Source organism: Bufo bufo, chromosome 2, assembly GCF_905171765.1.
Source record: "Bufo bufo chromosome 2, aBufBuf1.1, whole genome shotgun sequence".
NCBI lineage: Eukaryota > Metazoa > Chordata > Amphibia > Anura > Bufonidae > Bufo > Bufo bufo.
Genome location: NC_053390.1, coordinates 717,206,003 through 717,233,584, shown reverse-complemented (window position 1 = coordinate 717,233,584; position 27,582 = coordinate 717,206,003). Strand labels below are relative to the sequence as shown.

The 27,582-nt window shown below is 43.6% G+C and overlaps 1 protein-coding gene across 1 annotated transcript in view; it reads left to right on the top strand.

Moving 5' to 3' along the window:
* ZDHHC2 (zinc finger DHHC-type palmitoyltransferase 2) overlaps positions 1-27,582 on the top strand; it is a 209,484-nt gene that overhangs the window by 137,339 nt on the left and 44,563 nt on the right. The window contains exons 4-7 of the mRNA XM_040418796.1: positions 1,840-1,960; positions 5,152-5,221; positions 8,543-8,575; positions 20,263-20,383. Coding sequence (XP_040274730.1) covers positions 1,840-1,960; positions 5,152-5,221; positions 8,543-8,575; positions 20,263-20,383 — 345 coding nt within the window. The remainder of the gene's footprint in view (positions 1-1,839; positions 1,961-5,151; positions 5,222-8,542; positions 8,576-20,262; positions 20,384-27,582) is intronic.

Sequence of the window (27,582 nt, the reverse complement as noted above, 5' to 3'; positions counted from 1 at the left end):
TATTTGAGGATAACGTGTGATACTGAACTTTGGGGCAGACATTGCAATTTCTGATTCATTATCAGCTAGCATTTAACAGGGTTTTCTGAGATTATGATACTGATGACAATCCTCAGGATAGGTCATCAGCAGAGGTTGCACTATGTTTTTTTCCAGAAGAGTAAAAATACTCATTTTTGGGGAGTATTTTTACCCGAGGAGGAGTACGAAAGTTGCGGTAATTCAAATACATAATACGTAGGCCTACACTTGCTCACATCTGCGTTGGAGGCTCCGTTGCAGATTCTGTCAAAAGACTACACAAAAAAGCATTATATGCAGGACTTTTTTGTCTGGTAAAAAGACAGATCCTGAACGGAAACTGAACGGATCTCATCATAGTCGGCAGAGTCTGCTCAGCTTCTTCCCTGTCAGTTAGGCCTACAATTTTTTTTTGCTGAACTTTGCAGGATGTAAAAACGTGGTACACTACACTTTCCCATCCTGCACAGTTTTTATTTATTTATTTTTTACAATGGAACTCCATAGTGACGGATGCCACATTATGGCATATGTCTGAGGCGTCCGTTAATGCATACGTTTTTTGTGTACGTTGAACGCATCACAAAAACCCAGCCTTACATCGATCCAGCACTCATCTAACGGAGCAGAACAACAGAAAAAAAATAGCGCTGGTGTGAACGTGGCCTAAGAGGTGGATATTTATGCGGGGGAACCATTAGTAATCTAAATAACATCAGGCAGTTATAACCAATATAGTGGATTTAACCCTGTACTTTATCACTTGGCTTTAATAGCCTGCCTGCATTCACTACACACTACACTACATGCATCACACACACTACACTACATGAATCAGTGTGTGATGTATGTAGTGCACTGTGTGATGATCACACACTGCATTACACACTACTGTCACCTTGATGTCCGGGGCTGTTTGTCACCTCTGAGGAGTCTGCTTCAGCTCCTCCGCCACCATGTTTCCCTGGGTCCATGTCCAACACGCCCGCTCTTACTGTAGAAATTTCGGGAGCCGACCCTTCCTCCTTTCAGTTCCCGTCGGCTTCCTCTGCTGCTCGGCGCTGTATTGCTCCGGTGCCCATCCAAACCAACCAATAGCAAAGCCCCTTACTGTATGGAGCTTTGCTATTGGTCATTTCAGGCACAGGCAGCATCGCTGTGGGGGAAAAGTCTAAGGCGTATTGGTACGCCTTAGACTTTTTCCAGGGAGTACTATGGCCTGAACAGGCGTCAATGACGATTGTACAGGCGTTATTGCGACCTCTGGTCATCAGTATCTGATCGTTGGGGGTCTGACACCCCGGAATCCCGCCGATCAGATATTTGAGAAGTCAGCTGCGTCACAGCCTTCTCCGTGGTCACCAAGCACAGTGTTGTACATAGTATGGTGGCTGTGCTTGGTATTGCGCTCAGTCTCATTCACTTCTATGGGGCTGAGCTGCTCCTAGGCCATGTGACCGATGAAAGTGACGTCACTGGTCTAGGAAAAGCAGAGAGAAGGCTGCGGCGCTACTACAAGCGCCTTTAGCCTTCTCAAACATCTGATTGTCGAGGGCCCAGGGTGCCTAACCACCACCGATCAGGTACTGATGACCTATCCTGAAGAATAGATTTAAATGCCGCCTTAGGTCTAGGAGGTTTCTGTAAAGTTTATACAATGGTATAGTGATTGCTGACAAGTAAATGTGATTACTTCCCACAGATGAAAATGTCTGTTACTGTACATGTGTCGGTAATATGCAGACTGAATTCTGTACAATAAGTGGTTATAGTATTATACTAAGATGTTAGTGAATATTCTATTAATTTGTGTTTTAGTTTCATCTGTCCTATGCTGATAAAGAGCTTATAGAGAGAGAACCGAGAGGAGAATCCCAACAAGATGTCCTTAGAAGACTAGCCAAGGACCTTCCAGTCTATACCAGGACTATGTCAGGAGGTAGGTTATTCAGATAGACTGTCTATTCTTTGATCTAAATCCCATTTTGCTTTATTTCTCTGTTGGCACTGATTACACTACTCCTAACATGTATGTGGCATCTTTTCTTATGACTTGTTGTGGCTTTGTGTCATTCCTCTATAAATTCCCACTAAAAGTTTATGAATGAATTGCAAACCTGGTGTTACGAGTCGAGGGTGTGTCCTTACATGACCTGACATGGTCCACTCAGTACTGGCAGAGACAAACCGCCCAGGGACACACCCCTTTGACAAGGGGAATGGTAACACCCAGTTGTGAATTTATTAATACATTTATAGTAGGAATAATAAAAGAACAAAACAACATATTTATTATAATAGATGCTTCAGAATTGTTATGTCATGGATAAAGCAAATATTTACTAAAACGGACGTGTCAGGAGAGATGACAGGTCCTCTCTAAAGGGAGGAGATTCACCTGTAAGAGTACTTTCACACTAGCGTTTTTCTTTTCCGGCACTGAGTTCTGTCATCGGGAATCAATACCGGAAAAAAACTGATCAGTTTCATCCCCATGCATTCTGAATGGAGAGAAATCAGTTCAGGATGCATCAGGATGTCTTCAGTTCAGTCACTGAAGGGCGTTTTGGACGGAAGAAATACAGCAGCATGCTGCGGTATCATCTCCATCCAAAATTCCGGATCAGTTGCCGGAATGCCCGATCCGGCATTAATTTACCATGTCCTCAGCTCTATACCCAAAATCCTGGTGACAGGTTCCCTTTAATGAGAAGTGCACCCTTGCTCCTCCTGCTTTCTTTGCCAGTCTGTTCCTCTCCTTCTTGATTGTCAGGGCCAGGCGAGTTGACTGTGTAGGAACCTGACCCCGTCTATTAAGAAGGAGAGGGGTGGGCTGGCAGAGGAAGCAGGAGAAGCCTGTCTCATCTTGTGTTTTTTTTGGCAGGGGTATGTGGCTTAGGCCTCATGCACACGACTGTTGTGTGCATCCGCGTCCGTTCCATCATTTTTCACAGTTTAGCGGAGGTCCCATTCATTTCTATAGAGCTGTGAAAAAAAACTGATAGTCCTCCGTTTTTTCTCCGCGTCCTTGATCCGTGATTCCAGTCCGTCCAAAAAATATAACCTGTCCTATTCTTGTCAGTGGAAAACGGAGGACGGACCCATTCAAGTCAATGGGTCCGTCAAAAAAAAACGGATGCACAACTGGTATGTCGTCCGCGTCCGTGTCCGTTTTTTTCTACAAGACCTTGGTGCAATAAAATTACACTTTTCATTAACCTTCCTTTTTTTTCCCCTGTCAGACAAAAAGAAAGGAAGACACAAGGAAACACAACTGAAGCAAAATCGGACACGGACCACTGAAGCCAAATCACTGACAGTGAAAAAACACTGTCGTGTGCATGAGGCCTTAGTGAGAAAGGAGGCTTGGCTAAAATGTGCCAAAATGTCAGTTGTAAAAGTCTGAACAAAAGTTAGACAACTAATAGCTGCCTTAAACCTTTAGATGCTCCAGATTTATCATAAAACCTGACAGGGTGATAATTCTGACACACTTAGACTCCAGCCCACATTTACTAATTTGAGTGTACCTGTGTTTTGGTGTAAATTATGCCAAAATGTGGTGCAATTTGGCGCATCCTGCTTTAGAGAGGGTATCTGTGCCTTGCCAGAGAAGGGAGTGTGACTTAGCCAAGAAGAGGCATAGCCTAAAATGGCCTAGGGTGCTGTTTTGCACCAAAATTCCTTTGCAAAGTAAGCCAACCAATAGTTTGTGTAAAGTTGGTGTCTGTCCTCGCACCACATTTAGCCAATCTTTCTGTTTAAATTTTTTTCATGTCTAAGGGCACGACCACATGGTGCGGTTGTGATGTGGTCATGCTGGGGTTAGGGAAGCAGCATCTTATTTTACAATAGAAGTCAATGGGGATCGTAAAACATGCCCATGCTGCTGACCGCATAGGATATACGGTTGATCAGCCACTTGCAGTATATGTTTCACATATTTTACCTCATGTATCACTATTTGAGGTTAACCAGAATGATAAAGAACCACGAAAATTCACAACAGTTCAAACAACATTCCATTAATGATCAAGGACAAAAAAAACAACATAAAAACATGATTACACATGCGGTAACCGCGTGCTGTCGGCCACGTGCGTTCCCTAGCTGCAGCATGCAGCTGAAAAAAACTCCAGCTCCAGATAATCACTGAAAATGTATGTGAAACATGAATTTCTGAGCATACAAGCACTTATTTTCCCACTGCCAAATTTATTTTACAGATTAGTGGTATTTTTTATGGCTCTGGCATTTTTTTATGTGCAGCATGTTGATACAATGGCATTTGCTTGTCGGACATTTTTCCTACACCTTCTATATAAGGAATAAAATGACTGGGGGAAAAAACACACCCTTTAAAGGCCATAAACACCTTTTGGGAGCTATGTTCCACTAATTTTTATTTATTGTTTTAGTTTTTTTTAATTGGTCTTTATTAAAAACTTCCAACAGTTTTTATCCTACAGGGTTAAGCCTATCTGCATATTTTAATTTCAGTTTCACAATAAGCTGTCAGGTTGCTGCTCTGAACTCCTGGCATGTCATAAACACTGGTTTAAGCCATAGTCTCATTTAGCTATCATGAGTGTTTATGATCTGTCAGGAATTCAGAGACAAGGGCTACACATCCAGCTATCAGTGAAGGAACCTGAAAGTAATAATATACTCTGGAGATAAGTTGAAACTTAACCCTGAAGGACAAAAACTGTTAACATTTTTTAATAAAGACAGGGGATCCAGCATTTATATACAACCCTATTTTAAGTTGCTCTGATGGACCTGAAGCTGATTTATTCAGTACAAAGAAATTTCTCAAATATCTTCAGTTATCAGAACCCTCACTTTCCCTTTAATATTTTTTAGTTCAGGCAGAACTTTTTTTAACTTCAGTGCCTCTAATATCCTTTGACTATGTGATGGCGAATTTACAATATGCTGTAAATTGTAAGCTTTTCAAGCTTGTCGTGAAGAGTTACATTACTGTAAAATACTGGTAGCTTTGCCAGATCAAAGATAGTGGGAATATAATAAGATCCTGGACGGTGACAGAATCTACTTAAAACTTTGAAATCTGTAGACTGAATTTGCTGCCAAAATGAACATTAACCCAGACTTTTTTATCCACAGCTATCAGATACTGTGACAGATGCCAGCTTGTGAAGCCTGACCGCTGTCATCACTGTTCCGTCTGTGATAAGTATGAGCCCATTTCCCTCTGATCATTTGTACAAGATTAGAAGCCTCTGAGATGTAGGAGAACTCGGGCTCTCGTTGCTGTCAGTATGGGCCTCTCTAAATGATGTGGTCGGTTTCAGCTGGGAGGCGCATTGACAGCCCTGCTCTTTGTTGATGTTGATTTCCTTGAATTGAATAGAAGCCAGATATCCGTAATTAGCCGCAGTGAATAAATGGGTTTTGTAGGGGAAGAAATCTATACCTGACAGATGCACACGGGTGCTTAGATGACCAAGGAGGGGGGGAAAAGTCAAGTACCATTGAGTTCAGAAAGAAAGACGTTTATTGCAGAGTTTTTTATGCAGACAAAAACGGGCTTATGGATTGTAGTGTTCTGGTTCTGTCCTTCAGAAACGTGAAGCCTGCCTAGTCACAAGAAAAAGAAAATACCACTTCTTTTATCCAAATTTCATGCTTGTAGAGGTTTTCTAAAGCAGTCTGTAATCGGAACGAGGACGAGGCATACACTTCAGATTGTTTCCTTATCCACACTTTAGGCCTATTTCAGATGGACGATAGGAAACTCGCCCGTGTTCCAGACACCAAACACAGATGAGTTCTAAAGTGGGCCTCACATGGAAGGAGTCTGTGTGCAGTCCATTTCTGCCACATTACCGTTCATGTGAATTTTCTCCGCAAAGGCCAAAATCTCCCATGTGAAGGTACCCATCCATTTGAATGGGTCAGTGTTCAGTCTGGGTGCTGTCTGTTCTAAACATCACCTGTCTGAAAGTGCCCTTAGGTAGGTTTCAGTCTTGCCTTTATTATTTCACATTTATGCATATATATATATATATATATATATATATATATATATATATACAGTTGCAAGAAAAAGTATGTGAACCCTTTGGAATGATATGGATTTCTGCACAAATTGGTCATAAAATGTGTTCTGATCTTTATCTAAGTCACAACAATAGACAATCACAGTCTGCTTAAACTAATAACACACAAAGAATTAAATGTTACCATGTTTTTATTGAACACACCATGTAAACATTCACAGTGCAGGTGGAAAAAGTATGTGAACCCCTAGACTAATGACATCTCCAAGAGCTAATTGGAGTGAGGTGTCAGCCAACTGGAGTCCAATCAATGAGATGAGATTGGAGGTGTTGGTTACAGCTGCCCTGCCCTATTAAAAACACACACCAGTTCTGGGTTTGCTTTTCACAAGAAGCATTGCTTGATGTGAATGATGCCTCGCACAAAAGAGCTCTCAGAAGACCTACGATTAAGAATTGTTGACTTGCATAAAGCTGGAAAGGGTTATAAAAGTATCTCCAAAAGCCTTGCTGTTCATCAGTCCACGGTAAGACAAATTATCTATAAATGGAGAAAGTTCGGCACTGCTGCTACTCTCCCTAGGAGTGGCCGTCCTGTAAAGATGACTGCAAGAGCACAGCGCAGACTGCTCAATGAGGTGAAGAAGAATCCTAGAGTGTCAGCTAAAGACTTACAAAAGTCTCTGTCATATGCTAACATCCCTGTTAGCGAATCTACGATACGTAAAACACTAAACAAGAATGGATTTCATGGGAGGATACCACAGAGGAAGCCACTGCTGTCCCAAAAAAACATTGCTGCACGTTTACAGTTTGCACAAGAGCACCTGGATGTTCCACAGCAGTACTGGCAAAATATTCTGTGGACAGATTAAACCAAAGTTGAGTTGTTTGGAAGAAACACACAACACTATGTGTGAAGAAAAAAAGACACAGCACACCAACATCAAAACCTCATCCCAACTGTGAAGTATGTTGGTGGGGGCATCATGGTTTGGGGCTGCTTTGCTGCATCAGGGCCTGGACGGATTGCTATCATCGAAGGAAAAATGAATTCCCAAGTTTATCAAGACATTTTGCAGGAGAACTTAAGGCCATCTGTCCACCAGTTGAAGCTCAACAGAAGATGGGTGTTGCAACAGGACAACAACCCAAAGCATAAAAGTAAATCAACAACAGAATGGCTTATACAGAAGAAAATTTGCCTTTTGGAGTGGCCCAGTCAGAGTCCTGACCTCAACACAATTGAGATGCTGTGGCATGACCTCAAGAAAGCGATTCACACCAGACATCCCAAGAATATTGCTGAACTGAAACAGTTCTGTAAAGAGGAATGGTCAAAAATTACTCCTGACCGTTGTGCACGTCTGATCTGCAACTACAGGAAATGTTTGGTTGAAGTTATTGCTGCCAAAAGAGGTTCAACCAGTTATTAAATCCAAGAGTTCACATACTTTTTCCACCTGCACTGTGAATGTTTACATGGTGTGTTCAATAAAAACATGGTAACATTTAATTCTTTGTGTGTTATTAGTTTAAGCAGACTGTGATTGTCTATTGTTGTGACTTAGATGAAGATCAGATCACATTTTATGACCAATTTGTACAGAAATCCATATAATTCCAAAGGGTTCACATACTTTTTCTTGCAACTGTATATATATATGGAGCCAGACTTTTGTTCCATTGTTCAGCATAGGTACGGCTTCTCTCTTGCCCAGCGATCAGCTATTATAAGCAGAGGAAGCCACATCTAGGTACACATTTTCCATGTAGTGGTTGTGTAGCATTACATGGCAGCCATTCTAGTGCTTGAACTTTCCATGTCCACTAGAGCAGACGCCTTGCTTAGGTGGGAATCTAATGGTGGGCCCCCTCTGTGTTGGCCATATGCCATTATAAGTTTGTCTAACCCTAGTCAACCTTTCATTATTCAGAGACACTTTGGAAAATGAAAGCAGCAACCTAATTGGTTCAGATTGTTTCCTTACCGACACTTTAGGCCTATTTCAGATGGACGATAGGAAACTCATCTATGTTCTAAAATGGGCTTCACACGGATGGAGCCTGTGTGCAGTCCATTTTTGTCACATACCCATTTATTTGAATGAATCAGTCTTGTGGAGAACACTGAGTTGTGTCCAGACTTTTGCCTCACCCTGTGTTATCCAAATAAAGTCACCTCCAGGAGACACCATGAGCATCAACAGATAATGCCTCAGGTGAGGGTCATCAAACTGCTGTATGATAACATGTGGGATTTTTCAACTTGATAGTCAGGTTAGTATTGTTGAAGTACTAGTGTATGAAATTACGTCCACGGTGACTTGGGCTATCAGTTCTTTAATTCAATAAGTGAAGGTCCTTTTTGTGAGGGATGTTGTATTCTGCTCAGCCAACACTTAGAACGTTCTAGCAATGCTTCTTTTCTACAGACAGTGTACACTAATAACTGCATTTTGTTAGTTGTGTGCTTTTTTTTTCTTTTTCTTTAGGTGTATTCTGAAAATGGATCACCATTGTCCTTGGTATGTAACAGTTTAAAATGTGGTAGTGATGACTAATTATATGACTCTTAATGAACCATGTTACATAGTTGATGAGGACCATCAAGTCCAAACCTATAATCCTACTGTGTTAGGCCTCTTTCACACTTGCGTTGTCCGGATCCGGCGTGTACTCCACTTGCCGGAATTACACGCCGGATCCGGAAAAACGCAAGTGTACTGAAAGCATTTGAAGACGGAACCGTCTTCCAAATGCTTTCAGTGTTACTATGGCACCCAGGACGCTATTAAAGTCCTGGTTGCCATAGTAGGAGCGGGGAGCGGGGGAGCAGTATACTTACCGTCCGCGCGGCTCCCGGGGCGCTCCAGAATGACGTCAGAGCGCCCCATGCGCATGGATGACGTGATCCATGTGATCACATGATCCATGCGCTTGGGGCGCCCTGACGTCACTCTGGAGCGCCCGGGGAGCCGCACGGACGGTAGGTATACTGCTCCCCCGCTCCCCGCTACACTTTACCATGGCTGTCAGGACTTTAGCGTCCCGGCAGCCATGGTAACCACTCTGAAAAAGCTAAATGTCGGCTCCGGCAATGCGCCGAAACGACGTTTAGCTTAAGGCCGGATCCGGATCAATGCCTTTCAATGGGCATTAATTCCGGATCCGGCCTTGCGGCAAGTGTTCCGGATTTTTGGCCGGAGCAAAAAGCGCAGCATGCTGCGGTATTTTCTCCGGCCAAAAAACGTTCCGTTCCGGAACTGAAGACATCCTGATGCATCCTGAACGGATTTCTCTCCATTCAGAATGCATTAGGATAATCCTGATCAGGATTCTTCCGGCATAGAGCCCCGACGACGGAACTCTATGCCGGAAGACAAGAACGCAAGTGTGAAAGAGCCCTTAGGCTACTTTCACACTTGCGTTGTTCTTTTCCGGCATAGAGTTCCGTCACAGGGGCTCTATACCGGAAAAGAACTGATCAGGTATGTCCCCATGCATTCTGAATGGAGAGTAATCCGTTCAGTTTGCATCAGTATGTCTTCAGTTCAGTCTTTTTGACTGATCAGGCAAAAGAGAAAACCGCAGCATGCTACGGTTTTATCTCCGGCTAAAAAAACTGAAGACATGCCTGAATGCCGGATCAGGCATTTTTTCCCATAGGAATGTATTAGTGCCGGATCCGGCATTCAGAATACCGGAATGCCGGATCCGTCCTTCCGGTATGCGCATGCGCAGACTGAAAAAAAGGTGAAAAAATAAATGCCGGATCCGTTTTTGCCGGATGACACCAGAAAGACAGATCCGGCATTTCAATGCATTTTTTCGACTGATCAGGCATTTTTAAGACTGATCAGGATCCTGATCAGTCTTACTAATGCCATCAGTTAGCATACATTTTGCCTGATCCGGCAGGCAGTTCCGGCGACGGAACTGCTTGCCGGATCTCTCTGCCGCAAGTGTGAAAGTAGCCTTAGGCTACATTCACACGTCAGTATTTTTCTATAATCCGATTTTCTGTCGGTTTTTTGCTGATCCGTTGTTCCCGAAAATGTTTCCGTATGTCATCCGTATGTCATCCGTTTTTTGCGGATCCGCAAAAAACGGAAACATGTATAAATTTCAATAAGCAAATAAAGTTGTTTGGATTTCTTTAAAAAAAAAAAAAAAAATTAAAATGTAATTTCCAGGAACGGATTCCGTATAAAACGTATGTCATCCGTTTTTTGCGGATCCATTGACTTTGTATTGTACCAGGATCCGATTTTTCAGGAAAAGAATAGGACATGTTTTATATTTAAACGGACATGCGGAACGGAACAACGGAAACGGACAGCACACATTGTGCTGTCCGTTTTTTTCCAGGACCCATTGAAAATGAATGGGTCCAGATCTGGTCCAGATCTGTTCCAGAAAAAACGGAACAGATCAGGAAAGAAAAAACGGACGTGTGAATGGACCCTTATACTGTTTTGACCCAGAGGAAGGCGAAAATCCCTCTGAGATGGTTGCCAGTTTTGCCATATTATGGGCAAAATTCCTTCCCGACTCAAAATAAATCCCTAGATCTCCAGAAATCTAGTACCCTCTGTGAGCTTGTCATGGTCAAACAGATATAGGTATAGAAAGATCATTAAAAAGATCTCTGTACTGTCCATTCATATATTTGTATGTTGTGATTAGATCCCCCCCCCCCCCCCCCCCCCCCCAATCCATCTTGTTTTCAAAGTAGATAATTTGTTTTGGTACTTTAATTTCTTTAGTTGCCCTCCTCTGCACCCGTTTTTGGTCAGCTATGACTTTCCTGTACACAATATTCCATGTGCAGTCTGACTAATGATTTGTATAATGATAAAATTCTGTTCCTATAGTGAGCATCTGTATCTGCTTTGATACATCCTATTATTTTATTTGCCATGGTTGCAGCTGCCTGGCATTGTTTTCTGAAGTTAAATTTACTGTCCAGTGTCACCAAGTGGCAGTTTTACCCAGTGTTTTATCATTTATTACATAATTGTACATCTTCTGTTTTCTCTGCCCAAGTGCATAACTTTACATTAAAGGGAAGCTATCAGCATAAAAATGTAGTACAATCTGCAGGCAGCATCTTATAGATCAGGAAGAGCTGAGCAGATTGATATATAGTTCTATAGGAAATGATTTAGTAAGACCTTTAAGTTATTCATTTAAATCTCCGCTCTTTCTGAGCTCAGTAGCCACGTGGTCTTTCTTATCAGTGATTGACAGCTATGTATACACATTTGTACAGGGAAGGTTGCCATTCACTGTCCACGTGGCTTCTGAGCTCAGAAAGAGCAGAGATTTAAATGAATAAATTACACGTTTTCCTAAATAATTTCCTATAAATGTATATCAATCTGCTCAGCTCCTCCTGCTCTATAACATGCTGCCTGTAGATTGAGCTGTATTTTCATGGTGACAGGTTCCTGTAATTCAACATTGAACTTCATTTGCTATTTCTGTGCCCAAGCCTTCCGCTTCTCCAAATCTGTCTGTAATATTATATTATCCTTCTCAGTATTGATCACTTTACAGAGCTTTGTGTCATCTTACAATATTGAAATTCTGCTCTGTAAGGCCTCTACAAGGTAATTAATAAAGATATTAAAAAGGAGAGGGCCTATTACTGACCCCTGTGGCACCCCACTGGTACTTGTGGCCCAATCTGAGGATTTCCATTAATTACTGACCTGTTTCCTATATCGCTAAGTCGTCAACCATATACACACTCCGATCCCAGCTGCTTAAAGGGGTTGTCTCACTTCAGCAAATAGCATTTATCATGTAGAGAAAGTTAATACAAAGCACTTACTAATGTATTGTGATTGTCCATATTGCTGCCGTTGCTGGCTGAATTCATTTTTCTGCCACATTATACACTGCTTGTTTCCATGGTTGCAACTTCCCTGTTATCCAGTAGCGGTGGCCATGGTTTCACACTATAGGAAAAAGCACTGGCCTACGCCCCCCATGGACCCGACCACTAGAGAGGCCGGCGCTTTTTCCTATAAAGTGCAAGCACGACCACCACTGTTGGATTGCAGGGTGGTCATAACCATGGAAATGAGACAGCAAAGGAAGCAATATGGATAATAAAAATATATTAGTAAACATAGAAACATAGAAACATAGAATGTGTCGGCAGATAAGAACCATTTGGCCCATCTAGTCTGCCCAATATACTGAATACTATGGATAGCCCCCGGCCCTATCTTATATGAAGGATAGCCTTATGCCTATCCCATGCATGCTTAAACCCCTTCACTGTATTTGCAGCTACCACTTCTGCAGGAAGGCTATTCCATGCATCCACTACTCTCTCAGTAAAGTAATACTTCCTTATATTACTTTTAAACCTTTGCCCCTCTAATTTAAAACTGTGTCCTCTTGTGGTAGTTTTTCTTCTTTTAAATATGCTCTCTTCCTTTACCGAGTTGATTCCCTTTATGCGGTATAGTAAGTGCCTTTATTAACTTCCTCTACATAATTAATACTATTTGTTGAAGTGAGACAACCCCTTTAACTCCCTAGATGCCGCAGTCAATAGCAACTGTGGCATCTAGGCAGTTAGAGAGAAAGGGCTCCCTTTGCCATTGCAACCGGGCCTAATACCGGCGCCTAGGCCTGACATGACTTTATGTCAATTAGACTGTGCCACAGACACAGCCTAATAGTCTGTCATTGTTACAATAGTAAGCTATAATGCATTGGTAGATAAGATATACCAGTAAAAGCTGTCTCCTAGTGAGACTAAAACAAGAATAAAGTTATTAAATGGTTAAAATAAAGTTTATTAAAAAAAATAATAATAAAATTTCCGTAAAAAGTGGTTTTATTTAGTAAAAGTGGTAAAAAAAACACACACACAATACTGGTAATAATGGAATAATGGAATAAAGCATCATAACGAGATGTGCTATTATTGTGTAAAAGTAGTAAGAAACACAAACTGTACATATTTGGTATCGCCATAATTGTACTGACCAATAGAATAACAGCAACGCACCCGATATGCTGCATAGTGAACGTTGTAAATTTAAAATACAAAAAACTATTTGAAACAGTTTTTTTTCCCCCATTACTGCACCAGAAAGATAATAAAAATTAATAAATTAGCCCTCATTCAGCTACCTAAACAGAAAAATAAAAGAAAAAAAGCCCACCCAGCATCTTATTTCTTACTTTTCCTTGGCTAAAAATATTTCTCGAAAATGCTAAGAGGATTACCGGTATTTTAATTTCGAGCACAGCACAGGTTCTTAGTATGTCCACTGATGGAGGAGCACGTTATCAGACCTTTCCTGAGCGACCTGCATTGAATAACCCTATGCACAGACTGGGGAACTAGCGCATGAGCAGTTAGGATACTTTATTTATTTACTCACTTATTTATTTACTGCTTTCACACAGTCAGTATTTGGTCAGTGTTTGATCAGTGATTTCCATCAGTGATTGTGAAGCAAAACCATAAAGTACAGTTGCAAGAAAAAGTATGTGAACCCTTTGGAATGATATGGATTTCTGCACAAATTGGTCATAAAATGTGATGTGATCTGATCTTCATCTAAGTCACAACAATAGACGATCACAGTCTGCTTAAACTAATAACACACAAAGAATTAAATGTTACCATGTTTTTATTGAACGCACCATGTAAACATTCACAGTGCAGGTGGAAAAACTATGTGAACCCCTAGACTAATGACATCTCCAAGAGCTAATTGGAGTGAGGTGTCAGCCAACTGAAGTCCAATCAATAAGATGAGATTGGAGGTGTTGGTTACAGCTGCCCTGCCCTATAAAAACACACACCAGTTCTGGGTTTGCTTTTCACAAGAAGCATTGCCTGATGTGAATGATGCCTCGCACAAAAGAGCTCTCAGAAGACCTACGATTAAGAATTGTTGACTTGCATAAAGCTGGAAAGGGTTATAAAAGTATCTCCAAAAGCCTTGCTGTTCATCAGTCTATGGTAAGACAAATTGTCTATAAATGGAGAAAGTTCAGCACTGCTGCTTCTCTTCCTAGAAGTGGCCATCCTGTAAAGATGACTGCAAGAGCACAGCGCAGACTGCTCAATGAGGTGAAGAAGAATCCTAGAGTGTCAGCTAAAGACTTACAAAAGTCTCTGGCATATGCTAACATCCCTGTTAGTGAATCTACGATACTTAAAACACTAAACAAGAATGTATTTCATGGGAGGATACCACAGAGGAAGCCACTGTTGTCCCAAAAAAACATTGCTGCACGTTTACAGTTTGCACAAGAGCACCTGGATGTTCCACAGCAGTACTGGCAAAATATTCTGTGGACAGATGAAACCAAAGTTGAGTTGTTTGGAAGAAACACACAACACTATGTGTGCTGAAAAAGAGGCACAGCACACCAACATCAAAACCTCATCCCAACTGTGAAGTATGGTGGTGGTGGCATCAGGGTTTCGGGCTGCTTTGCTGTGTCAGGGCCTGGACGGATTGCTATCATCGAAGGAAAAATGAATTCCCAAGTTTATCAAGACATTTTGCAGGAGAACTTAAGGCCATCTGTCCACCAGCTGAAGCTCAACAGAAGATGGGTATTGCAACAGGACAACGACCCAAAGCATAGAAGTAAATCAACAACAGAATGGCTTAAACAGAAGAAAATACGCCTTCTGGAGTGGCCCAGTGAAAGTCCTGACCTCAACTCGATTGAGATGCTGTGTCATGACCTCAAGAAAGCGATTCACACCAGACATCCCAAGAATATTGCTGAACTGAAACAGTTCTGTAAAGAGGAATGGTCAAGAATTACTCCAGACCGTTGTGCACGTCTGATCTGCAACTACAGGAAATGTTTGGTTGAAGTTATTGCTGCCAAAGGAGGTTCAACCAGTTATTAAATTCAAGGGTTCACATACTTGTTCCACCTGCACTGTGAATGTTTACATGGTGTGTTAAAAAAACAACATAGTAACATATTTAATTATTTGTGTGTTATTAGTATAAGCAGACTGTGATTGTCTATTGTTGTGACTTAGATGAAGATCAGATCACATTTAATGACCAATTTGTGCAGAAATCCATATGATTCCAAAGGGTTCACATACTTTTTCTTGCAACTGTATAAGGGAAAGATCTGCACCTATTCTGTGTTTTGGACCTGCACCTGGTTTTGGCTCACAATAACTGATGGAAATCACTGAGCAGACACAGACTGTGTGAAAGCAACCTTAGGCCTCATGCACACGGCCGTTGTTTTGGTCCGCATCCGAGCTGCAGTTTGGGCGTCTCAGGTGCAGACCCATTTACTTCAATAAGGCTGCAAAAGATGCGGACAGCACTCCGTGTACTGTCTGCATCCGTTCCTCCGTTACGTGGTCCTCAAAATAATATATGTCCTAGTCTTGTCCGCGCTTTGCGGACAAGAATAGGCAGTTTTATTAAAGGCTGTCCGTGCCGTTCTGCAAATTGCGGAACGCACACGGACACAATCTGTGTTTTGGGGATCCGCGGTTTGCGGACCGCAAAACACACAACGGTCGTGTGCATGAGGCCTTATTCAGTGGGGGGGCCTCTGATGGACCAGGTGACCCTCCATCAGCGGTCATACTAACAGCCGGGAGGACGCTGTACAGTCTGAGATGCAGGATGGAGTAAGCAAGCTGGCGACAGTGCTCTAATGAGGATATTGGAGCGGACTGTATCAGAATATGGCGCAGTTTAATTTGTTCTATGACACATTTGATATGACAATGCCCTGACTGTATATGAGATGTAGAAATGATAATAACTGAGCAGTGAATACAAGGAGTTTTTCACGCCTTGTGAAAATAAGTTGATTGTGCGATGCTCACAGTGCGATGGTGGTACATGAGTCTTATGAGTCATACGGAAAATTATGTCTCTGGCTAAATCTGAGCCACATTCACTGAGACGAGCCTCTTATGTTTATTTCTGGCATATGCAGTAATTATCATCAAGCTCAAAACATAAGCAGAAAGGCAGTGACAGGAAACGTATGTGCTGTCCTCAGACGTTGGTAGGCTGCACTGCACCAAGTGTTAAGAAAAACGAAAAAACATTATCCTGAAATGTACTATTAGGCGGGCTGTGTGTCACTCATGTGCTCAACCAACCTAAAATTGTTTCCAAAACTCTGACAGTCATTCGATAAATTTCTCACCAGTAACTTTCAGGTTGATTGTTCCTGGGGGAGTATTTATCACGGCTTGCACTCCTGAATTCTGGCTTTAAAAAGTCACAAAATAGGGATTTTGCACAAAAATTTCCAACTTTTTGCATTTTTACAGACCTCACTACAGTTTTGAAAAGTGAAATGGGGAAGTGGGCATGGTTAGCAATGCTAATTAGTTTAAGTCCAGATAAAAATTTAAAAAAAGTCACAAACTAGTGAAAGTGATGTAAAACAACTTGAGTAGCATTTCTAGACTAAAGTGTTAGGTTTAAAGATGAGCCACATTTAACAAACAATTTGCAAAACTTGATACATTTTGTGCACAGTAAATTGAATCAGACTCAAGCAAAACTGACTTCAAAGATTACCCTCGTAATACGTTCATCCATAGTCAGTTAATCAGTGACCAGTGTGATAAAGGGGTTGTCCCCCCCCGAATAGGTGATAAATGAAATGTCTGGACTGGAGGTCTGATCACTGGGACCCCCAAGATCAAAAGATCATGCATCCATTCAGTCTCTATGGGGCTGACAGAGATAGCGCAGTAGCACCCTCAGCTATTTTTGTATTCTAGTCCCGTAGATAGAGAATGGAGTGGTAGTGGTAGCGCTTATGCAGGACCATCACTCCAATTAAATAAGGGTTAATCGTAGTACAACATTTTACAGCTTTCCATTCTATTTTCTGAATGAGTCCTGACTCCCTAACAGCTTACCAGATCTCTGCTTGCAGATAGTATCCTGGCCATGTGATAGACACACGTGTGCAGGAGTGATCACACTTAGGCCATATTCACAGAAAATCCATGTAAAAAAAGTCAAAGCTGAAACTCTTGATTTCCATTGGGAGTGGGATAGTGGGTCCCCATTGTAACTTAGTGGAGCTAATCAGTGGATTTTTCTTATTGAATATTAAATGTCAGAAATCAGAACATATGAAAAAATTAAAATTTAGATTCCTGGCTAACTGAAAAAATGATGCCACAATTGCAGGCTTTTGAGACTACTTAGGCCTCTTAATCAGGCGTCTTTTAAAGAGGACCTGTCACCACAAAATGCAATGCAATCTGAAAGCACCATATTATAGAGCAGGAGGAGCTAAGCAGGTTGATATATAGTTTTTGTGGGAAAAGATTCAGTAAAACCTGTAATATATACATTTATATCTTTTGCTTTTTCCACCTCCTGTGAATACCTATTGGTACAGGGAGGAGAAGTTATCAGTGATTGATAGCATTGTGTATAAGTGTGTATAAGAGATAGCTATCAGTCACTGAGTATGTGGCCGCTCCCGTCCTGACCTCCCAGCACTGACGGGGTTGCATAGCATTATGCTATGTAACTCTTAGAAGTCTAGGATGTATTGTATAACACTGACATAATGCTGTCAGTGTTATGTAATTGTAATACATTACAGAACTGTAAGGGATCATCATAAATCAATACAATTCTATGCAACCCTGTCAGTGCTGGGAGGTCAGGACGGGTGCTCTCGCTGATACACGCTGTTAGTTCAATGCATGGAACTCGCTTGTCTGAAAGGGGGATAAAAGATATCCAGTCCATGACTGCGAAGAAACCCAAGTGGTCTTAGGGGCACATTCCTTAAGAGATGTAGAAGGACATAAATCCATGAGACCAATTCATTCCTGATCTGAGAGTGGAGTATTTCTGGATATCTATTAGAGGGCAATAAAACTTTCACACTCCTTATCTCTAATTGCTACAATAATTTACTGCTACAACTGTTTAATTCCTCCTCCACTCATATTAATCTGCTTTACATCCCTTGTCTCATCTATCTCATTATTCCTATGTACTTTGGTGTATAAATGTGTCTTAGGCTACTTTCACACTAGCGTTCGGAGCGGATCCGTCTGATGTTTCATCAGACGGATCCGCTCCGATAATGCAGACGTTCGCATCCGTTCAGAACGGATCCGTCTGCATTAAAACTTAGAAAATTTTCTAAGTGTGAAAGTTGTCTGAGCGGATCCGTTCAGACTTTACATTGAAAGTCAATGGGGAACGGATCCGCTTGAAGATTGAGCCATATTGTGTCATCTTCAAGCGGATCCGTCCCCATTCACTTCCATTATAAGTCTGGACGGATCCGCTCGCCTCCGCACGGCCAGGCGGACACCCGAACGCTGCAAGCAGCGTTCAGGTGTCCGCTCACTGAGCGGAGCGGAGGCTGAGCGCTGGCAGGCGGATGCATTCTCAGTGGATCCGCCTCCACTGAGAATGCATTGGGGCCAGACGGATGCGTTCGGGGCCGCTCGTGAGCCCCTTCAAACGGTGCGCACGAGCGGACACCCGAACGCTAGTGTGAAAGTAGCCTTAAAAGGTACCTGACGAAGAGGCCAAAGTAGTCTTGAAAGCCTGCAATTGTGTCATCTTCTTTTCCAATATTCATTAAAAGGTATCAACTACTGAGGATTTTTTTTTTCTTTTTACAGGCTAACAAGGTATAAATATATTTTACTTCAACAGAAAGCAGAAAAGAATTGATACATAGGAGGTAGAAGGAGAATTGTAGAACTTTTCATTTTATTAAGGCTACTTTCACACTAGCGTTCGGAGCGGATCCGTCTGATGTTTCATCAGACGGATCCGCTCCGATAATGCAGACGTTCGCATCCGTTCAGAACGGATGCGTCTGCATTAAAACTTAGAAAATTTTCTAAGTGTGAAAGTTGTCTGAGCGGATCCGTTCAGACTTTACATTGAAAGTCAATGGGGAACGGATCCGCTTGAAGATTGAGCCATATTGTGTCATCTTCAAGCGGATCCGCCCCCATTGACTTACATTGTAAGTGTGGACGGATCCGCTCGCCTCCGCACGGCCAGGCGGACACCCGAACGCTGCAAGCAGCGTTCAGGTGTCCGCTCACTGAGCGGAACGGAGGCTGAACGCTGGCAGGCGGATGCATTCTCAGTGGATCCGCCTCCACTGAGAATGCATTGGGGCCAGACGGATGCGTTCGGGGCCGCTCGTGAGCCCCTTCAAACGGTGCGCACGAGCGGACACCCGAACGCTAGTGTGAAAGTAGCCTAAAGCGTATTGCCCAGGAATTAAATATTGATGGTCTATACTCAGATAGGAGTCTGACTCTAGGCACTACCACCGATCAGCTGATGGAAGGACCTTCGTCACTCTGGCACGCACTGTGTCTTATTTCGTGGCCTGTGATTTCACACAAATCAACACATGTCCTTTTTGCTGCTCAATCTCATTAAAGTGAATGGGACTGACCTCCAAAATCAAACACCTCAGCGATACAATGTAGATTTGTATGCCTACTATTCTAAGAAAAGGCTGCAGCGCTTGTCTAAGTGGCACTACCCCTTCAGACAGCCAGTCTGTGGGGTGCCATGAGTCGGACCCCACTAGTCTTGCACACGAATTTATTTTGTTTCTGTGTCCGTTCAGTTTTTTTTGCGGATAGGATGCGGACCCATTCATTTCAATGGGTCCGCAAAAAATGCAGACAGCACACCGTTTGCTATTCGCATCAGTATGTCCGTTCTGTAGCCCCACAAAAATAATAGAACATGTCCTATTCTTGTCTGTCTTGCGGACAAGGATAGGCATTGTTACAATGGATGCGCAAAAAAAACTGATGACGTACGGATGTCATCCGTTTTTTTGCGGACCGCAAAACACATATGGTTGTGTGCATGTAGCCCTATACTGATGATCTATCTTGTGGATAGGTTATCAGTGTTTAAGTCCTGGAAAACCATTTAAAAATGACCTATATTTACTAAAACCAGAGTAAAACCTCTATTAGTTAAACTTTACCTAAAATCATAAAACCCTTGTTGATCAAGTATTCAGATGACTAAATAATATATAAATCTTTGGCACAGGAACCAGCTTATATGAGCTCACTTGGCATGGTCTGCCGCTATGGTAGTTACGCCCCTGTGTATGAGTTATGCATTGTGGTGATTTTTAGTTGCCGGTAATGATTTCAAAGTCTTTACGTGTCTGTTTTATTCTTTTGTAGGGTAAACAACTGTGTTGGATTCTCCAATTACAAGTTCTTTTTGCTCTTCTTGGCCTATTCATTACTGTATTGCCTCTTTATTGTTGCCACAGACTTGCAGTATTTCATCAAATTTTGGACTGTAAGTTATTATTATTATTTTTTTTATAATTTCTCATCATTGCAGTATTAGTAGCATTGTATATTGGTGTTGCTAAAGGGGATGTATCATCTTATTGTTTCTTAAAGGGATTATCCCCCTTAATTTAAAAAATAAAAATATCTGGAGTAATGCACACCATTATTTTAACTGTCAACGCAAAAACTGCTACTCTCTGGTGTAATTTTCTGTTTATCTTTTTTTTTACTGACCCACCTACAGTTCCAGCTTTTCACTTTATGTGAAAGGGCAGCAGCTCATCCCATGTAACCGTCACACACCTGACTCTCCAAGGAGTTCATTTCTGTGAGCTCTTGTTAAAGGGATTGTCCGAGATCATTAAAAATCTTGGACAAGCCCTAAAATGGTTTAAAATAAGAAACATGTTTCTCCAGTGCCGTTTTCTGCAGCTCCAGTCCGGTTCTCCTGCCATTGTATGTTTTAAAGAGCATCGGTGACGTCCCTGGATACAGCAGGTGACCACTGCAGCATCACTGTCCTCAGCGGTATACTTGAGCACAGTGATTGGCTACAGCGGTCATGTGCTCTATCCCAGCATGTCACTGATTATTTCCATTCACTGAAAAGGGGTGAGCTGCACTTTTTGATGCAGAATTTCAAACAAGAATTAATTCTTTGCTGAAAGCAGCGTTTTATTAAATGGTTATTTCTGCCTTAGGGCTCGTTCATATGAATGTATGTCTTTTTCAGTGTTTTTTTTTTCAGAACCATTGAAATGACTGGTTCCGTATACCGACCGTATACGGAACGCAAAAAACGGCCCGTATACGAAATGCAAAAAAACGTTCGTGTGAACGAGCCCTTATAAAGTGTTCGGTTTGGTATGTTGCTAAGATAGGACATATCTTTATGATATGTAACCGTGCTGATTCTGATAATGAAGGGGCCGCAGCCGATTCATATGTGCATGTTAAAGAGAACCTGTCACCAGGAAGTGCAGTTCATTCTGCAGTCACCATGTTATAGAGCAGGAGGAACTGAGCAGATTGATATATACTGTAGTTTTGTTGGAAAACAGTCAGTAAAACTTGTATTTTGCTAATTTAAAGGGGTATGCCAATTTCGCAGTTTTCAGCATCAGTTGACAGGAAGTGATAATGTGTTGTCTCCTAATAGTGATTGTTTATCTGAAACACCTCATCGTAGTCATGTGGCGCTTTCCACTGTGTTGGTTCCCTATCCTGATGACATCACGTCGACATCTAAAGCACGGCAAGGCTTGTAAGGCTCTGCCCTGTAAACACTGCATCATCAGTGACTTTGCCTCTCAGGATGGTGTTCTGCTTATTCTACTGACCCTGCCCTGTAGATGTGATGTCAGCAATGATGCTGATGATCTGTGATGTTCCATCTGGGAGGGCAAGGAGAGGCAGAGGCCTGATGCTGTAGACACTCCCGTGATTCTTTCTCCAGGATACAAACAAAGGATGCCGGTCACAAATCGCAATTATGCTTGGGGAGTCAAAATGCACTGAGAACTTCATCATCTGACTTATACAGGGAGTGCAGAATTATTAGGCAAGTTGTATTTTTGAGGATTCATTTTATTATTGAACAACAACCATGTTCTCAATGAACCCAAAAAACTCATTAATATCAAAGCTGAATATTTTTGGAAGTAGTTTTTAGTTTGTTTTTAGTTTTAGCTATTTTAGGGGGATATCTGTGTGTGCAGGTGACTATTACTGTGCATAATTATTAGGCAACTTAACAAAAAACAAATATATACCCATTTCAATTATTTATTTTTACCAGTGAAACCAATATAACATCTCAACATTCACAAATATACATTTCTGACATTCAAAAACAAAACAAAAACAAATCAGTGACCAATATAGCCACCTTTCTTTGCAAGGACTCTCAAAAGCCTGCCATCCATGGATTCTGTCAGTGTTTTGATCTGTTCACCATCAACATTGCGTGCAGCAGCAACCACAGCCTCCCAGACACTGTTCAGAGAGGTGTACTGTTTTCCCTCCTTGTAAATCTCACATTTGATGATGGACCACAGGTTCTCAATGGGGTTCAGATCAGGTGAACAAGGAGGCCATGTCATTAGATTTTCTTCTTTTATACCCTTTCTTGCCAGCCACGCTGTGGAGTACTTGGACGCGTGTGATGGAGCATTGTCCTGCATGAAAATCATGTTTTTCTTGAAGGATGCAGACTTCTTCCTGTACCACTGCTTGAAGAAGGTGTCTTCCAGAAACTGGCAGTAGGACTGGGAGTTGAGCTTGACTCCATCCTCAACCCGAAAAGGCCCCACAAGCTCATCTTTGATGATACCAGCCCAAACCAGTACTCCACCTCCACCTTGCTGGCGTCTGAGTTGGACTGGAGCTCTCTGCCCTTTACCAATCCAGCCACGGGCCCATCCATCTGGCCCATCAAGACTCACTCTCATTTCATCAGTCCATAAAACCTTAGAAAAATCAGTCTTGAGATATTTCTTGGCCCAGTCTTGACGTTTCAGCTTGTGTGTCTTGTTCAGTGGTGGTCGTCTTTCAGCCTTTCTTACCTTGGCCATGTCTCTGAGTATTGCACACCTTGTGCTTTTGGGCACTCCAGTGATGTTGCAGCTCTGAAATATGGCCAAACTGGTGGCAAGTGGCATCTTGGCAGCTGCACGCTTGACTTTTCTCAGTTCATGGGCAGTTATTTTGCGCCTTGGTTTTTCCACACGCTTCTTGCGACCCTGTTGACTATTTTGAATGAAACGCTTGATTGTTCGATGATCACGCTTCAGAAGCTTTGCAATTTTAAGAGTGCTGCATCCCTCTGCAAGATATCTCACTATTTTTGACTTTTCTGAGCCTGTCAAGTCCTTCTTTTGACCCATTTTGCCAAAGGAAAGGAAGTTGCCTAATAATTATGCACACCTAATATAGGGTGTTGATGTCATTAGACCACACCCCTTCTCATTACAGAGATGCACATCACCTAATATGCTTAATTGGTAGTAGGCTTTCGAGCCTATACAGCTTGGAGTAAGACAACATGCATAAAGAGGATGATGTGGACAAAATACTCATTTGCCTAATAATTCTGCACGCAGTGTATAACACAGTAGGTTTGAATGCTGGTGTATTTTTTTTCTGTGTATACCTGGAAATCTCTGCTGTATCTAAGCTCAGTTGTCATGTGGGCGCTCAACGGTGATTGACAGCTATATATGTTGTAGGAAGGCGCAAGGGTCCGTCATTGACTGAAGGTACGTGTCACCAAGGTTCCTGGCCTCAGTGAGAGATGAACCGGTTATTTTGTGTGTCAGCGGCAGCTAGTGCTCGCTGACACTGTTTTACTTAGTGTGGCTGTAAAGCCAATCCGGGCCGGTTCTTATTGGGAGCAGCCAAAGAGCAGGGTGGGTGGCTGTTCCCCACGTCTAGGCCAGGTTTTAGCAGCTCAGCTAGGTGTGGCATGATCCTCCATGTGAAAGTGGAGCTGTGGAAGCTCTATGTTTTTGGGAGCTGAGGAGATCCGCCATGCTGCAAGGCTGAGAGCAACATGAGAGCCGTCTGCTGGGAGTCAGGCTCCCTAAAGCCTGTTGTGGTCTGCCAGGTGATTTATGTTGTTTTGGGGAACTAACACCAGGAACCTGTAAAGCATTGTTTTTTCTTTTCTGCCTTTTCTGTGTGAATAAATACTGGACTTTTGTTTTTCAACCGTGGTCTTGCCTCTGTATTGCATCCGCTTACCCTGCCTACCAGAGCAAATCCCTACAATTGGTGGAGGATGCGGGCAAGCGCAGTGAGGCTGGCGTGAACGCCGAAATATTTTTGGTTTGCACACGGGCATATGTCATTTATCAAACCTGCTAGATTTAAACCTGTGACACGTGACAAAATGGAGGCTGTTCTGAAGGCCCTCATGGAGGCTAATCTGCAGCAGCGTGAGACCAACCTGCAGCAATGCGAGGCTAATAAGCAGCAGCAAGAGACCAACCAGTTGCTGCTTCAACACGTGATGGCTTTGCAAACAGCAGGAGCAACCCCAAGCGTCCACGGTGCCCTGAAAGCAGTCCGTGCAGCGATCCCTAAGATGACACCCACAGATGACATCAAAACTTACCTGGCGATGTATGAACAAGTGGCCACCAGGAAAAGGCTGCCCCAGGACCATTGGGCTGAGGTCGTTGCTCCTTTCCTGGCATCAGAGTCTCAGCGGGTGTATTTTCGATCTCCCGCTAACCAAAGGTAAAGAGGGAGATTTTGGCAACACTGGGGGTGAATGTGCTGGTCCGGGCCCAGCGGGTGCATCAGTGGGAGTTCAACCTGGCTGAGCCCATGAGACCCCAGTATTATAACATGCTCAACCTGTTGAAAAAGTGGCTACAACCTGACGTGCTGAGCCCCACTGCTATGCTGGACCGGTTGTTAGCAGATATGTTTTGGAGGTGTCATGACCGGCGTCACACGAAGGGAGGGAAATGGGAAGGCCCTGTCCAAGGGAGAGGGAAAGGTGGTGACCCCTGACTCACCTTGAGGCTGGCACCTGACTGCCCTGACGTCCCTAGACGGGTTCCTCACCCGTACACCGATCACGTGCCTAAACCCTGGCTTTCCCTAAGATGAGCCCTACGTAGTGAACAGGGCGGTGGGATCACTAGTCCGCACCACTGACACTAAAGGAAAACACCAAGGAGAGGACAGACAAAACAGACAAACATATAATCCCAGGTGGGCTACAACAACAGACAACAAAAGCCCAACAGGGATCCGGAGGGTAACACTCTGGAACAACAACCAGGGATCACAGCTACTCAGCTCCAGTGGGTCAGTATAGAAGTCCAGGCAGGAAGCTCTATATCTGGCAACCAGAGAAGTGGGAGAGAGGAATATAAGGAGGTTGGGAGTGCTGGACAAGAAACAGCTGAGGAGAAGAAACTACGGATCCCTGAGTGAGCCAAAAAGGGTTGCAAGGCAAACCCAGAAAGCTACCATTAAGAAGCAGCACTATCTTTATACATAGAGCGCGCAGCCACCCGCTGTGACTTCCTGACCCCGGGTATAACGGAGTCAGACGTGGCTTTTGACACCCTCGTGACAGGAGGGCTCTGCCACACCCAGCAATGGATTGGCCAGGTCTCTCCAGGTAATGCACTGGAGATGGTCGACCTGGTGGAGCGCTATGAGGCTACCCGGAACTTACAGGGGGTTCTTTTGGGAGAGGGGCAGTCAAATCCCGTATCTCTCCACCCTGGACCCGGCGACTCATGCCCACCAAAGCTGCCTGGGATGTAACCCCTGTGGACCCCGCTCCAATAGTCTGCTGGCGGTGTCGGGAGCCTGGCCATGTTCGAGCGGACTGTCCACAGCAGGGGGAACCCATGGACACAAACTATGGCCTCCGTCAATCATTGTATGCCAAGAAACTGTGTGCCGTGGGTGCTCCGGAGTCTCTGAACCACCTGTGCCAGGTGAAGGTGGGAGACACTCAAGCGGAGGCTCTGTTGGACTCAGGGAGTCTGGTGACCCTGGTAAGGGCTTCCCTTGTACGCTCCGCTGAGTAAACCGGCCGTAAGGTCGGAGTCATGTGTATACATGGGGACTTAAAAGACTACCCTACTGCTATGGTGTCTCTGTCCACGGTTTCCGGCAGGTGGACCCACGAGGTGGCTGTCGCAACCAACCTACACTATGAACTTATAATAGGGAGAGACTTCGCGGCACTGTGGCCGGTTACGAAAGTGACTGATACCCATGAGACAGGGGTAACCCTAGCAGAGTGGCCCGGCTCAGGGGGGAGACCAGAACCCTGGGAACATAAGTTCGAAGGACCAGCGGTAGGGGTGACCGCCACTTCGGTGGAAGAGGGGGAAACAACCCCGCTAAGTGTAATGGTGGGAGACATGGAGGACTTGCCGCCGGGGCCAGAGCTGGCAGACCTCAATGTCTCCGGGGATAATTTTGGTACTGCACAACACCGGGATCCAACCTTATCCCGAGCCTGGGAAAATGTACTAACTGTTCCCCCGTTTTGTGGTTCATCAGCATATGTTGTATTGGGTAAATCAGCTGCGAGTTGAATCCATTGAACAGTTGGTGGTGCCCCAGGCTTATCACAAACTCGTGTTAGAGTTAGCCCACCAGCATTTTCTCGGGGGTCATCTGGGAATGCAGAAAACACAGGACCGGATACTACAAAGGTTTTACTGGCCCAGTGTGTTTAATGAGGTGGACGAGTTCTGTAAGTCTTGCCCAACCTGCGAGGCAACTAGCCCCCCGCACCTTTTTCGCAGTCCCTTGGTACCTATCCTGATTATCGAGGTACCGTTTGAGCGAATCGCTATGGACCTGGTAGGCCCAGTACCGAAGTCCGCTAGGGGACACCAGCACATCTTGGTTGTCCTTGATTACGCCACTCGGTACTCGCAGGCAGTGCTACTGCGACATACATCGGCGAAACTTCTAGCTAAAGAGCTAATGGAAATGTTCTCCCGAGTGGGGCTAACCTAAAGAGGTCCTGACTGACCAGGGGACCCCTTTTATGTCCAAGGTCATGAGGGAACTCTGTAAGTTGCTGCGTATTAAACAGTTACGGACGTCTGTGTACCATCCACAAACGGACGGACTGGTTGAAAGGTTTAACAAAACTCTAAAAACCATGTTAAAAAGGGTGGTGTCCAAAAATGGAAAGGATTGGGACCTTCTTCTGCCCTATCTCATGTTCGCATGTTCGCAGTGCGAGAGGTGCCTCAGGCCTCTACTGGGTTCTCGCCCTTCAAATTGCTATATGGCAGACATCCTCGTGGTTTATTGGACGTAGCCAAAGAGGCGTGGGAACAACAACCCACTCCGCATAAAAGCGTCCTTGAATATGTTACCATTTTGCCTCTTGTCAGGGAGCATATGGAGACCGCTCAGCGAGCCCAGAGTCGGATCTATAAGCGGCAGGCCCGGGTCCGGATCTTTAACCCGGGTGATCGGGTTTTGGTTCTGGTGCCGACCGTGGACAGTAAGTTCCTAGCCAGTAGGGCTGCACGATATGGGAATTTTGTGCGATTGCGATTAGGGCCCTAAAAATTGCGATAACGATGTGCGATGCGATATTTTAAGGGAATTGTGCTAGAGGTCTATTTGCTTGGATTTTCCCATATGAGCCGCTGACGCGTCTAGGTATGACATAGTTATGGGGGATCTGTGGATGGCGCTGTTATG